General features: G+C 32.1%; 1 protein-coding gene across 2 annotated transcripts; it reads left to right on the forward strand.

The window, feature by feature from the left end:
* LOC109836764 (ferredoxin, root R-B2-like) lies at positions 5,311-13,392 on the forward strand. Of its 2 annotated transcripts, XM_020404765.1 has the most exons (3): positions 5,331-5,453; positions 10,533-10,639; positions 12,626-13,392. In XM_020404765.1, the coding sequence occupies exon 3, from the start codon at positions 12,633-12,635 to the stop codon at positions 13,089-13,091; it is 459 nt and encodes a 152-aa protein (XP_020260354.1). In that variant the 5' UTR covers positions 5,331-5,453; positions 10,533-10,639; positions 12,626-12,632; the 3' UTR covers positions 13,092-13,392. The 2 variants fall into 2 exon arrangements, with proteins under 2 accessions (XP_020260353.1, XP_020260354.1); XM_020404764.1 differs by lacking the exon at positions 10,533-10,639 and having other exon boundaries at positions 5,311-5,453.

Here is a 13,852-nt window from a genome sequence, read left to right on the forward strand (position 1 = left end):
TCACATCACAAATTTGTACAACATTTTATAATACCACACCTGAGTTTATTACTTCTTTCTTTGATTTTGATATACATCCAAGCCCTAACATGTGAGATTAGGGGATCCTCACATCTTGAACTGTGCCCATAAATACTATAGAAAATAACAGAACCCAAATCAGTTTTAACCCCTAACGTCGTCGCAGCCGCCCTGAATCAAAACGATTCATCAAAACCACGGAACCCACCGTCGAAAGCCTAAAAAAAGAACTCCGGCCAGCGCCGTTCACCTACCTCTGGTTCATGGGCCGACAACGGGGACATCGGCAAGCTCCGAGGGGTCCGAAAACGCGGCGTGGCTGCGCGCGAGGCCATTATGGCGGCGTCGAGCTTGTCCTCGTTGAGGTCGTGGAGGAACCTGCACCTGTTGCCGTTCTTGCAGAACCCCCTAGCGAGGTAGAGACAGGGGTGACGGAGGTAGCGGCGGTGTTGGAGGTTTCGAGTGAGGTTAGAGAGAGGGTGGAAGAGGAGATGAGTTTGTAGGAAGAGGAGTAGATCTAGAGAAGATCTGGAGAAGAAGAAGAGGGTAGTTTGGGAAGTTTTTGTCTTGGAAATTGTAAATGGGGCTGATTCACATGGTTTTTTCATTTTTGGGGAAAAAGCACATTAGAAAAAGTTCAAGGGGCTGGGACACATCACCAATTTAGTTTTGGGGCCTTGAAGCAATTTTTCCTATAAACTATTAATATATTTTAGTGAATGACCAAATATTTTTGGGGAAATAGAGATAAAAGTCTATGTCTCGTAAATTTCAAGGATCCTATGTTTTTATATAGAGGAATTTTCCTAAATAAAAGTATTTTTAATTTATAACTTCCAAAATTTTACAACATAAAAAAATCAATCCTTATTTTTACTATTATTAATAATTATAATTATGTGTAATAATTAATTAATTAATTTTACTACTTCAGATAGTTAATAATTCTTTATAGAAAACTATATATATTTATGAATTTTAAACATTATCAATTATTAATATATTGTAGTGAATGAACAAATATTTTGAGAAAATGAAGAGATGCATAGTTAATGAGAGGTTATGGATTGTTAATTTTATAAATAATGATATAATTGTGAGTTATAAAAAATTAAAAGGGTAAAAAAAGAAATTAAAAGTTTTAACATGGGTATTCTCTTTGATAAATAGTATAGATATAGAAGTATAGGTTCTCAAGTGTTGAGTTGTGTCTTTTAAAGAGCAACTAGAGTTGTTAAAGACAATTATGATCATTCGTATGACTGAATAGTCATAACGTGTATGTAGATGTAATAACGTTAAGTTGACACTGAATATTAACATTTTAATAGTGTAGATACTTTCCATGAATATTAATTGAACTATTTGCTTCGTTGTTGTAAAAAAAAAACAAATTGTGTCGAGGTCAATGGCGTAAGACTCTTAAATTGAATTGCAGCCCTTTGTTGAATGGAGCTAACTATAGCTAATTAATTATCAGCTTCATGGAAACCTATTATTATTATTATTATTATTATTATTATTATTATTATTATTATTATTATTCCATTTTGTAGACTTTGTGGCGTGTAACACGAGATATGGAGTTTAAATCATAAATAAACATGATAAACATGTTTCGTTGTTGATCAGAATATAAATATTATCTCTGAAGTGCTTGATGTCAGAGCTACCCTCCACGTGTAAATGGTTGGAGAGCTCGTGAAAAATGGATCTAATGTAGACATATAAAATAGCCTAAAAATATTTTTTATGAAAATAATACTCATAGACACTGTATTTGTAATCTTGGGTACTTTTTAACATCTAGTTCTTATGCACGTGCGATGCACATAGTTAAATATCAAATTTTTTATTTTTATTTGTTTATTTTCTTGCTATAAAATAAGTCAGATTCATCTTGAGTTAATCTTTAAACATGGATTATTACATTTGCCATAAATTTTATTTAAATATTTTTTAAAATTTTATGAAATAGATTTGTGTGTAAAATTAGGATCAATATACTTTTATATACTTTCATGCACAACATTATTTTTTTAAATTTGTATATATCAAACTTCATGTAACATATTTGTTTATCGGATCAAATCATCGATCTCCAATTTGTTTATCTTAGTCATTAAATATAGTGTTAAGTGTGTGTTAATAAAATATAACCAAATATATATTTAATATTAAGATGGTTTGTATAAGCTCCACACAGAGTACATACTTTTCACAATATTGCAAGACATATTAATTATTGATAGACTTAAAATAAAAAATAAATACTAAATATTACTGGTAATTCATGTATAATTTTATATGACAAAATCATTCACATAAGCATATTAAAAATTTTGCATAAAAATTCCTTCTGAAGACTCCTAATTTTACTCAAAAATTAAGTTTTACTATAAAATATTCAAAAAATATTATCCTTTGTTCCTTAATTGAGCCGAGATCAATCATTCTCCACCTTTATCTTTTTCTTGAGTAATTCTACAATATTGTATTCATCGTCTATATCAATTGTGATATCAGGTTAGTATATAATAAAGAGCAAAAGACAAGACAATAGTCCAGAAATATATTAGAATATACTTAGATCAATCAAATTATATTATTACTCATAATTGATATGCATTATAGATAAAATGTGTTGACAATTTTAAACTATAAAACAGACTGCATGGGCCCTCTAACAGAACTTCTTTAATGCAAGCAACTCTCAAGATTAATTTTGAAAATCTCTTGGGGTCAGGAATAAACAACTAACAAGTTTGTAGTAAAAGCTAGGAGAACGCAGTATATTCTTAAGAATTATTAATCTTTACTTAATTTGTTTATAATGATAATATCTTATTATTAACTAACTACAAGGCATAATATATTATTTTTTATTCGATGTTCAAGGCAGGCAGAGGGCACAAGTGAGTCCTCATCATAATAAATTCTATACAATTTAGGTAAAAAAGAAAAAAAGAGGATTGATCAATGATGTAGTTAGTGAGGGGGAAACTCCAACAGCTTAATTTGGGTATGTGGATATATTATAGATGGAGATGGAGAAGTGTGGTTTTGAAAACAGTGAGTGCGTGGGGTAATTAATATGGTTTTTGTTTGTGTGGTTTTCTTTGTTCATTTTCAAGATATATATAGTCCTGTGGATATATATAGCTATAGCATTGTTATTCTCTTTTGGATTTGTGGAAGAGTTTGGATGGAAAAAAAATCATCTAATCCGGTTAAAGTAGGATCATATAAGTTAAGCTCATGCATGAAATTTATTTTAACCAACACTAATATGTAAGTATTATTGGCATTAAGATCTAAAATATGTGTGAGATTCTCTACGACTTTTATACAAATAGTATCTATTTAAATAATAATAGTATAATTAAACTTTGTGATCTAAAAAAAGATCAAATATACAATATAATTAATTACTTTAAAATAACCTGATCTAATCTAATAAAAAGAAAATAGATAAAAATTATGTAAAAATTATTATAATTTTATAATTCATAATTTTTAAACAATCTAATCTAATAATCTAATCTAATAAAAAGAAAATAATAAAGGCTCATACCTATTGAAGGAGATGAAAGTGTTATGAAAAATTGTTACAATTTCTGATATAAAAAAAGATCAAACATATGATGTAATTAATTACTTTAAAATAATCTAATCTAATCTAATAAGAAGAAAATAGATGAACATGTTGTGAAAATTATTGTTTATTTCTTAATATGAAAAAGATAAAATACGCAATATAATTAATTATTTTAAAATAATCTAATCTAATCTAATAAAAAGAAAATAACAAAGTCACATATCTATAGAAGGAGATGAAAGTGCTATGAAAATTATTGTAATTTCTTAGCTTATATATATTTGCATGTGATGTTGTATGTGAGAGAATAACAATTGTAAATAGAGTTCTATTTAAATAATAATAATATAATTAAACTTTAAAACCAGTTATCCAGTACCATGAACTACTTAAAGTTTAGTCGTTGAGAGATTGTCATGTTGTGTCCTCAGATCGCAACCATTTATTTTAATTTTTCTTTTTTATAACTTTGAGAACGACTATTGTCTCTTTAATTTGTTTGGTAGATTTTGTAAATATCCCATCCATATTATGTACATTTGTAGGTCTACGTTGTTCTTAAGTTCGACCTTTGGAGCAGACATTATTTGTCTCGTTGATTTGTTTGGTTTTGCATATACGCCCTTCATCTTGTATACATTTGTAAAGTTAACATTTAATAATTTTATTCAGGTTTACATTTCAATTTAAACTATATCCCTATCTTCATACTATGTATATCCAATAAGAATTCATCATTTTATCAACTTATTCTTACTTAATGGATTAATATTTAAATTTTATGGGTATTTTTGTCTACCGAAAGATTTTTCCGAACTTGTGCTTTTAAAGGGAGTATGATATGATTTTTATAATTTCTAAAAGGGCCCCACCGTCCCCAAAAAATCACCTTAAAATGTGACAATTATATAGAAACCTACTTTTAATTTTACTTTATGCATAAATTATTTTTAAAGTGAGTTCTTGCTACAACTGATCATCTCTTAGTCAAAATTCTCACTAAAAACTTAAAAATACCTTTAAAAACTCACATTCAAAGTACTTATCTCATTAGGTTACAACTCACGTACTTTGAACTTAAATTTTTTAAGCTTTTTTTGAGGTTTTCTAGTAAAAGTTTGACTGAAATGTGTGGTAATTAAAACAAAAACCTACTTCAAACATGTTATATATATAAATTGAATTGAAATATGATTTCTATATAATTGGCATATTTTTCTTAGGTTGGGGGGACTGGAGAAACAACAAACATTAGAAGAAAAGTTTAGTTAAAAACTAAAACTCTTTCTATATTATAAATCTCTAATAAATCACTTTCACAAGTCTATATTATACATGTACGCCATATCACCGCGATGTATCACGTTCACATCGGCTACCATCAGGCCCCACCTACCCGGTATGTGGGTCCCATCCTGTGTCAGCGAACATCAACTTCTAGCGGGGAGTGGGGCCATGGGCGTCGCCCTCGTGAGTATCTGACGTCACCATCCCTCGCCGGCCCCATTGCTTGCTCAAAGGTCGCATAAAACCGAATCCCAACTTCGAAAAACAGTTTATACCCAAAATACCCTCACTCTAATCCTCAAATCACGCACCACTCCGTAACACAAGAAACCCACAACTTCCTATTTCCGCGAAAAGGCTAATTTCGTAATTCCCTTTCGCACTCCGTATCATCCCTGACCTCTGGCTCTCGCCCAATAAATAGTCGCCACTTTCTCCCCATTTTCTCTGCACAGAGGGAAGGCGGCCTTCTCGGTGACTAGGGCACGCTACCAATTTCTCCTCTCGCTTTGGAATCTCCGCCCATCTATTTCTCTCGATTCCTCAGGTGAGCAATTTTTGCTCAGATTAATGTCTATTAGATTCCTGGTTCCTTGATCTTGATTTTAGATGATCCAGTTTGTTGTAGTGAGAAATTAATTTATTGATTCAATTGTTGATGCACGATATCTTGATGGATTAGATCTGGCAATTAAATAATTAGCAGAATGGACATAATTGAAAATAATTCATTTTGTTCTTGCAGCTTAAACATGTGTCCTTGGAAAATTAACTAAGAATTTAGCATTATTTAAATATTTTGGATTGCTTGATTGTTTGAGATATAGTTGAAATGCACTGAATAATTTTGGCATTTTTGTTAAGAAGATCAGTCTTCCGGTTAGTCATTGTCTCAAGTATGGAGCCATTGATTTTAATATTTTAAGTTAAATTATCAGTTGTATTCCGCTACCTAAACTTAATCAACCATGGTCATACATACACCCTTGCCCAAATCCATAACCGATTCGTTCTTAAACATCTTGAACTGTACCCAAACCAAAAACTTCCCTTTTCATCCCGTGGAGATGGAGAGAGAGAGGGTTGGAGGTGGGTTTAGATGGGTTGGTTACTTGGTTGTCGAAGGGTAGAAAAGTTATTTACTACCTCGGGATTATGAACCTACCACTACGGTTAGTACAATTATATTATATATATATATATATTAATATATTAATATATATATATATATATATATATATATATATATAAGTAATGAGAGAGTAGAGAGAATACATATATAAGAGAAATTGTATGCTTGGTAGCCAAGCAAAAAATATGGTGCTTGGTAGTGCAGGTGTCACATTCTCTTCCACTCATTGAAATCGGGCCCCACACTCACATGGGTGGGGAGTGTTTGGGAATGACAATGAGTGGATGAGAATGAAACAACCTCACTACCAAACATCAAATTTGTGCTTGGTACCAAGCATACATGATTTTTCTCATTATATATATATATATATATATATTATATACATATATATATATATATACAGTGTTGTAAAAAACGGCCTGGGCGGCCGCCTAGCGGAGGTGGTGCCCAGGCCGTGCAAAAGAGCCCTTGGAGCGGCCACATTTAGGCGCTGGGAGTGCCTAGGCGGGCCGCCAGGGCCTAAGCGGGGCACAATAAAAAAAAAAACGTTAGGGCTCTGTTCAAACCCTCACCCGAAACCCACTCACCCAAACCCGTAACCCACATAAAGCCTCCTAAACCCTAATCGTACTCACCAGACGCCGCCAGAAGTCCCAGATCTCGAGCTCGTCTTCGATCCTGCTGGGAGCTCTCGTCTTTGAGCTTGGGAGCTCGTCGTCGAACTTGGGAGTTCGAGCTCAAGTTCTGAGCTCGTCTTCTTCAACTTGGGAGCTCTTCTTCGAGCTCAAGTTCTGAGCTCGTCTTCTTCAACTTGGGAGCTCTTCTTCAAGCTCAAGTTCTGAGATCGACTTCAAGCTGGGAGCTCCGAGCTCGTTGTTCTCATCTCCAGCTTCTCTCTCGTCCTCGTTCTCAACTTTGGAGCTCAACTTAGGAGGTCGTCTTCACCGTGGGATCTCGTCTTCGAGCTCAACTTCGGAGGTCGTCTTCACCGTGGGATCTCGTCTTCGAGCTCGTCGTTCTCATCTCCAGCCTCTCTCTCGTCCTCGTTCTCAGATTTTTGTCCTCTGTAAGTAAAAAATTTCTTTAGATTTGGTTCCCTTAGATTTTCTTTCGATAGAAGCTTGGAAAAATATCGTTCTCATCTCCAGTCGTTCATTCTACAGTAAAATTATTATGATTTTCTTTCGATAGAAGCTTGGAAAATTGCAGTAAACTAAACTAAAGACTAAAGTATTTATGATTTTGGACAATTGGACTTGTGGGGAGTTTTCCTTCTTGTGGATTTAGGAAAGAAAAAAATGCTGTGGATTTAGGAAAGAAAAAATGTAACATATTTATTTATCTTCAAGTATCGCAATTAAAAATAGAAAAAAAAACACCTAAAAAACCTTTTAGAATTTAGAATACTATAAATTATATATTATAATATTATATAATATTTTAATAACATATATTATTATAATATTATATAATATTTTGGGATTTGGAATACTACAGCATGAACAGTGATTATTGGGTCCTCCTATATATATTATATATTATATATATAATATTATATATATATATATTATTGTAATTTAAATATTTGAGAAACTAAAATAAAAAATATTACAGATTTCATGGATGTATATCTAAAAACCTTTTTTTTTCAGTTTAATATATTTTCAACAAGTGTCTAGAAATATGCATGAGAAAGATGATGTTTATGGTGCTATATTTTCTTTCAACTGTGACTTGTATCAGCTACATGCAACTTGTCTTGTCTACTCAGGAGCTAGCCTAGTACTATTTAAGAGATTTAACAATAAAATTTTTGATGATGAAGTGATAGTCAGATTGACATTTTGAGTTTTAGTCTACTCCAACCAGATTCATTTAGGGGCTGTTTGGTTGGCTAAAAAAAAAAGAAAATCAAAGAAAAGGAAACATATTTCCTATAATAGATTTTTTGTGTGTGTTTGGTTCACTTCTTAAAAGTAAGAAAGGAGATGGGATGAGTGAGTTGTTACCATATTATTGGATGATGTGGGTGATTTTTTAAGAAACAAATTTCATGACTTGTTTTGAGATTGTTTGCTTGGCTAAAAAAACAAGAAAATCAATTATAAGAAATCTATTTTCTATAATAAGTTCTATTTTTGTGTTTGGTTCATTCTTAAAACTAAGAAAAGAGATGAGATGAGATGAGTTGTCATTATATTATTGGATGATGTGACTCATATTTAGGAAAACTCATTTCATGATTTTTTTTAGGAAATAGATGAAAATCAAATGTTAATGAGATGAGATGAGTTGTCACCATATTATTGGATGATGTGACTCATTTTTAAAGATGAGATGAATGATGTGACCCATTTCTTATGTTTGGTTTGTTCTTAAAAATAAAAAAGGAGATGAGATGAGATGAGTTGTCACCAAATTATTGGATAACGTGGGTGATTTTTAAGGATTAAAATGGATGAAAATCAACTTTTAATGGTTTCTGGGGTCCTATTTCCTTTTCTTTGATTTTAGGAAACCAACCAAACAGCCCCTTGTATACGTAAAAGTTTGGCTATAACATTACTTTTAGAAAATTGGGCAATGGTCTAAATATTTGTTTTAGTTATAAAAGGTTAGATCAGTGTTGTGAACGAGGTCAAAGTTGATGAAATCATGCTATTCATTATTTTGTTTTCTGGAGCTATTTTTTCCAAATTGTAAGAGCTTTCAAAACATATGTCTCATCTTGTGTCTCATAGCCATGAACTAGCTGTTTCCAAGTGTAATTGTAATCCCTCAATCTTAGGTGAATTAAATTGAGGTTTGTCTTTTCCCCTTCTATTCTTTTGAATAGAGATGTTATCAGGAACTTGTGTTTTACTACCTAATTTTTCTTCCATTTCTCAGGTTCTCTTTCTTCTTTTCTTTTAAGCATATAAGCTTTATTCTATGAAGTTTTGGGAGAAGGTAATTGAGCAAAGACTAAGAAAAGAGACAAGTATATCTGAAAATTTATTTGGTTTTATGTTTGGGAGGTCAACTACGGAACCTATACATATTTTGAGATGGTTGATAGAGAGATATAGAGAGAAGAAAAAGGATATACATATGATTTTATCGATCTAGAAAAAGCTTATGATAGAGTGCCTAGAGAGGTAATGTGGTGGGTGCTAGAAAAAAAAATATGTATCCAAAAGATATGTATGATAGAGTAACAACTAGAGTAATAACTAATGAATGAGAAACTAAACCATTTTCTATTATCATAGGTTTACATCAAGGGACTTTATCTTTTTGCATTAGTTATGGAGCAACTTATTAAGCACATTCAGGATGAAATTCCATGGTGCATGTTATTTACCGATGATATAGTATTAGTTAATGAAACTAGAAGAGATATTATTTATAAAGTAGAAAGATAGAGACAAACTCTTGAATCTAAATTTTTTAAAATTAGTAGAATTAAAATAGAATATATGGAGTTCGTTTTTAGTAAAACTAAGAAAGGAAGAGAGCCTATGGTACATTTTGATGACAAAAAAATACCTAAAACTAATCATTTTCGTTATTTAGGATCAATCATTAGGCATGATGTTGAGATAGAGGATGATGTTGTGCATCGAATCAAATCGGAATTGTTGAAATGGAAGAGTACTTCGAGAGCCTTATGTGATCGTAGAATATCAATAAAACTAAAAGGAAAATTCTACAGAACGGTTATAAGACCAACTATGCTTCATGGGTCAGAGTGTTGGGCAATTAAAAAAATAATATGTTCAAAAAATGAGTGTAGCAGAAATGATGGTCTTGTGGGTATATATTAAAAAATAGGATAAGAAATGAGTGCATATGTAGTAAATTAGAGGTTGCGCCTATTGAGGATAAAATGAGAGAATTGATTAAGATTGTTTGATCATGTACAACGGAGACCTATTAGTGCACCGATTAGGAAAAACGATAATATTATAGTTAATGGGGTTAGGAGATCTAGAGATAAACCTAGAATGACTTGGTTAGAATCAATTAATAAAGATATGATTAAGACTAATTTAACGGAGGAGATGACTCATAACAGAATGGAATGAAAAAATAGGATTTATGTAGCCGACCCCAAACACTTGGGATAAAGGCTTGGTGGTGGTGGTGGTTGTTGTATATAAGCTTTATTCTAGCTTTTGTTATGTTAATATCGAGAAGTTTTACCCTGTAGTGCATGTCATAGTGCATGTCAGATGGCAAGCAGTGACTTTTTTTGCAAATGATAATACAACTTATTTCTCCATGGTATAGCCACATAATTCAGCAATATAATGCAAATCTTTTCCTGTCATACTATTAACTGGTTCTCTCCAATTTGTGCTATAGAGTGACTACGACAAATACATAGAATTAGTTATTATTAACCTATTGGTGTGAGTATCAAACATTCTACATGAGTTGCTTAGATGACCCTACATATGTCCTGTTCCCCGTTAAATTTTACTGATTTCAACCTGTTTTCAATGAAAGATGTTGCACGGGCCTGAAGGTGAGAAGGTCCTGCCATTTGGCTGTGCCGCTGTGGTGAATCCTTCTTCCTCTCTTGGTGAAGCAGTTCCATAATCTCTTCTCCATAGGTCACCCTGTTTCCTTCCAGCATGGAATGAGATTTTTTTTTCTACAGTAGAAAAAAAGTAATTTATCTAGAACAAATTAGAAGCAAAGTGGTGCCTAGCAATTGAGAGCATCTATTGTCTTTTTAAAATAATTGCATGGTATTGGACTACAATTTCCGCATCAAGACAACCATAGAGTAGTTTCTGAAGGTACTAAATACTACTACTGCTTACCTTGCTATGAGTCCTACCTTCAACTTATTGTAGATCAATTTACCGTACTACAGTAGCTCTTTTCAGGGAACTATAATTGCATTTAGGATAAATTTAATTAATAGGCTATTGGGATGTATAATAAAAAATGCATGTAACTAATTGTTTGATTTAAAATATTTCAACAACATGTCAAGGGGGTCTCCTGGTTGGGGACATTGAGGACTACGTTGATGAGGAGGTCCAGGTTCACCACTTCAGGCTTTAACGTGTGTTTCATTTTTCTCCCCCTTTTACTTTTCTATTCCATTAGAAAACTGATCAGACACCTTTTATTGTATATGAACTGCCCCTATTCTGGAATGTCCAAGAACCATTAATCATTTGAATTTGAAAATGGGTTAAATGGGCTTGGTTATCTTTGCTATTGTTCTCTTCAGATGCTTTTGATGTACTATGATTATATGTTGGGAGGAAATCCCTTCAGATTGTGACACGGTCAAAAACAACTAGCATGAAATATTATATCTTCTATAGTTTGAGCAAAGAATTTCTCATAAATCTGCAAAGAGTAAATTTGATCTTTTCCTGGGATCAAAATGACCATACTGTCCCTTTGGCAGAAACGTAGACCATCTTAGAGCATGTTTGGCTACTAATTTTTTGAATACTTATAAGTTACTTATTACTTATCCTCGTAACTCTTTATGAGTGTCAGAAAATAAGGAAGCTGTTTGGTAAACCCTCACATATAATTAGTTATGTGTTTGGTAAATCAATAACTTATAAGGTTGTGTTAAATATTAAATGACCAAAAATGACTTATCGTTGTAACTCCACTTTATGACTAATTAATTCATTTTATATTAACTAGATAATTAATAATATTAAATTTATTAATTATTTTAAAAAAGTAATTAATTTAAAATTAATTATGATTAATTAAATAATTTCAGTAATTAAATATTGTTATTAATGAAATCAATTAATTTATTAATTAAACTTTAGTTATCTCATAATAAGAAATATATTTGATTAAAATATTTTTAAATATTACATTATTTGTGATTATTAATTACTAATATTGAGGTTAACTAATTAAATTCTTATTAGTAAAATTTTATTATTAATAAAATAACTAATTAATTAAAAATTAGTTAAAATAACTAATTAATTAAAAATTAGTTATCTCATAATAATAAATATATTTGATTAAAATATTTTTATATATTACATTATTTGTGATTATTAATTACTAATATTGTGATTAATTAATTAATTACATATTAATTAAATAATTAAATAATATGTAAAAAGTAGTTATCTCATAGTAAGAAATATATTTTATTAATAATTTTCAATATTTCATTATTTGTGATTATTAATTAGTAATATTGAGATTAATTAATTTCATATTAATAAAATAATAATTTACTAATAAATTAATAACTAATTAATATAATAAGAAAATATTCAGCTAAGTAAAGGGAGCAGGACGGTATTAGAGGTGTTAACAACTAATTGAACCAAACAAATTATTAAAAATTGAACTCACTATAATCTCCAGGATTATTACATCCTAGGACTATAATGAAATAAATTAGTCCCGGGATAAAACAAGTCCCTAATCCAAACGTGGCCTTAGCACCTCTTTACGTCGATTTCACGCTATACAACTTTATGCAGATATACATTAGACAATACTCGCGTGCAAGTAAAGTAATTACAATTATGAAAGATTTTATGCAGAAATACTTCTAACTTCTGTCAAAAAACATTGCTTGTACTCAACAGGTATAAAATGTCGACCGCTACCCTCCCAACTTCCTTTTCCGTCAAATGCATCAGCAAAAACCAACACCCATTCTCTTCCTTCCTCAAAGCCCCAACATCCCTAACCTTCTCAAAGAGCACATTGAAATCCTTCGGTCTCAAATCCTCGAATTCCTTCAAGACAACCGCAATGGCAATTTACAAAGTAAAACTCATCGACCCTGAAGGTAACGAGCATGAGTTTGAAGCACCAGATGATGCCTACATTCTTGACTCAGCTGAGACTGCAGGAATCGAGCTTCCATACTCTTGCAGAGCCGGAGCTTGCTCGACCTGTGCGGGACTGAAGGTTTCGGGTTCAGTTGATCAGTCTGATGGTTCATTTCTTGATGATGAGCAGATGGAGAAGGGATATGTGCTTACTTGTGTCTCATATCCCACTTCGGATTGTGTGATTCATACTCACAAGGAAAGTGAGCTTTACTAGTTTGATGTTTGTCTTGGAGATACTTGAAAGTTAAAACTCTCTGAGTTCGTGTGTAGGTGTATGGTAGTTTGCTATCTAGGAGTCAGTTGCTTTTTTTTCTCTATAGCGAGTGCTATTAGGTTTTGCCTGTTCTGATCTATTTGATGAATCATTGTGGGGGCATGGTTTTGTAACGAAGGCTGGATTGTTGTCTCTTCAATAATTTGCAAACACCAGGAATTTCACTAGGATGTGGTAAACCCTATTTTACTGTGTTGGATCATTGATATAGAGAACATATATGGTAACTGTTTGAGCCTTAACATGATTTAATGACTGGTATCAGGAGGGGGATGCTGTATATCAGAGAGAGTAAACAGATGCCCAAAAAGCAAACTATGAGGAGTATTGCTCTCTTTCCTTCTAAAATTGTTTACGTTTCAGTATCTTCTAGTATGTTGTGATTGTACTGGTGGCCTTTGAAATTTATGCGTCTATGCAGATAACCTTAAAGTGGTGGACTGAGGTTACATTGGTAACCCTAATAAAAGTAATCTTAGGGTTGCTCGATGCTGCCTATGTAATCTCAGTTCGTGTAGACACATATAAAGGTAGAAATTTGTGATCTTGTCCTTAAGCAGTCTTTCTGCTTGCCATGCTGAACATCATCGTGTACAAATAATAAAGCTGCAATCTTAAGGGTCTTTTGGCCATCTCTTCTCCCTCAATGGGGGTGATTTGCTGCCCTAGCCCCTAATCCTCACCTTGCTGGGTGGCCAGAG

The sequence above is a fragment of the Asparagus officinalis genome, chromosome 4 (genome assembly GCF_001876935.1).
Source record: "Asparagus officinalis chromosome 4, Aspof.V1, whole genome shotgun sequence".
In the NCBI taxonomy this organism is placed as follows: Eukaryota; Viridiplantae; Streptophyta; class Magnoliopsida; order Asparagales; family Asparagaceae; genus Asparagus; species Asparagus officinalis.

Coding starts and splice junctions, on each gene's coding strand:
- LOC109836764 (XM_020404764.1), top strand. CDS start 12,633: ATGTCGACCGCTACCCTCCCAACTTCCTTTTCCGTCAAATGCATCAGC.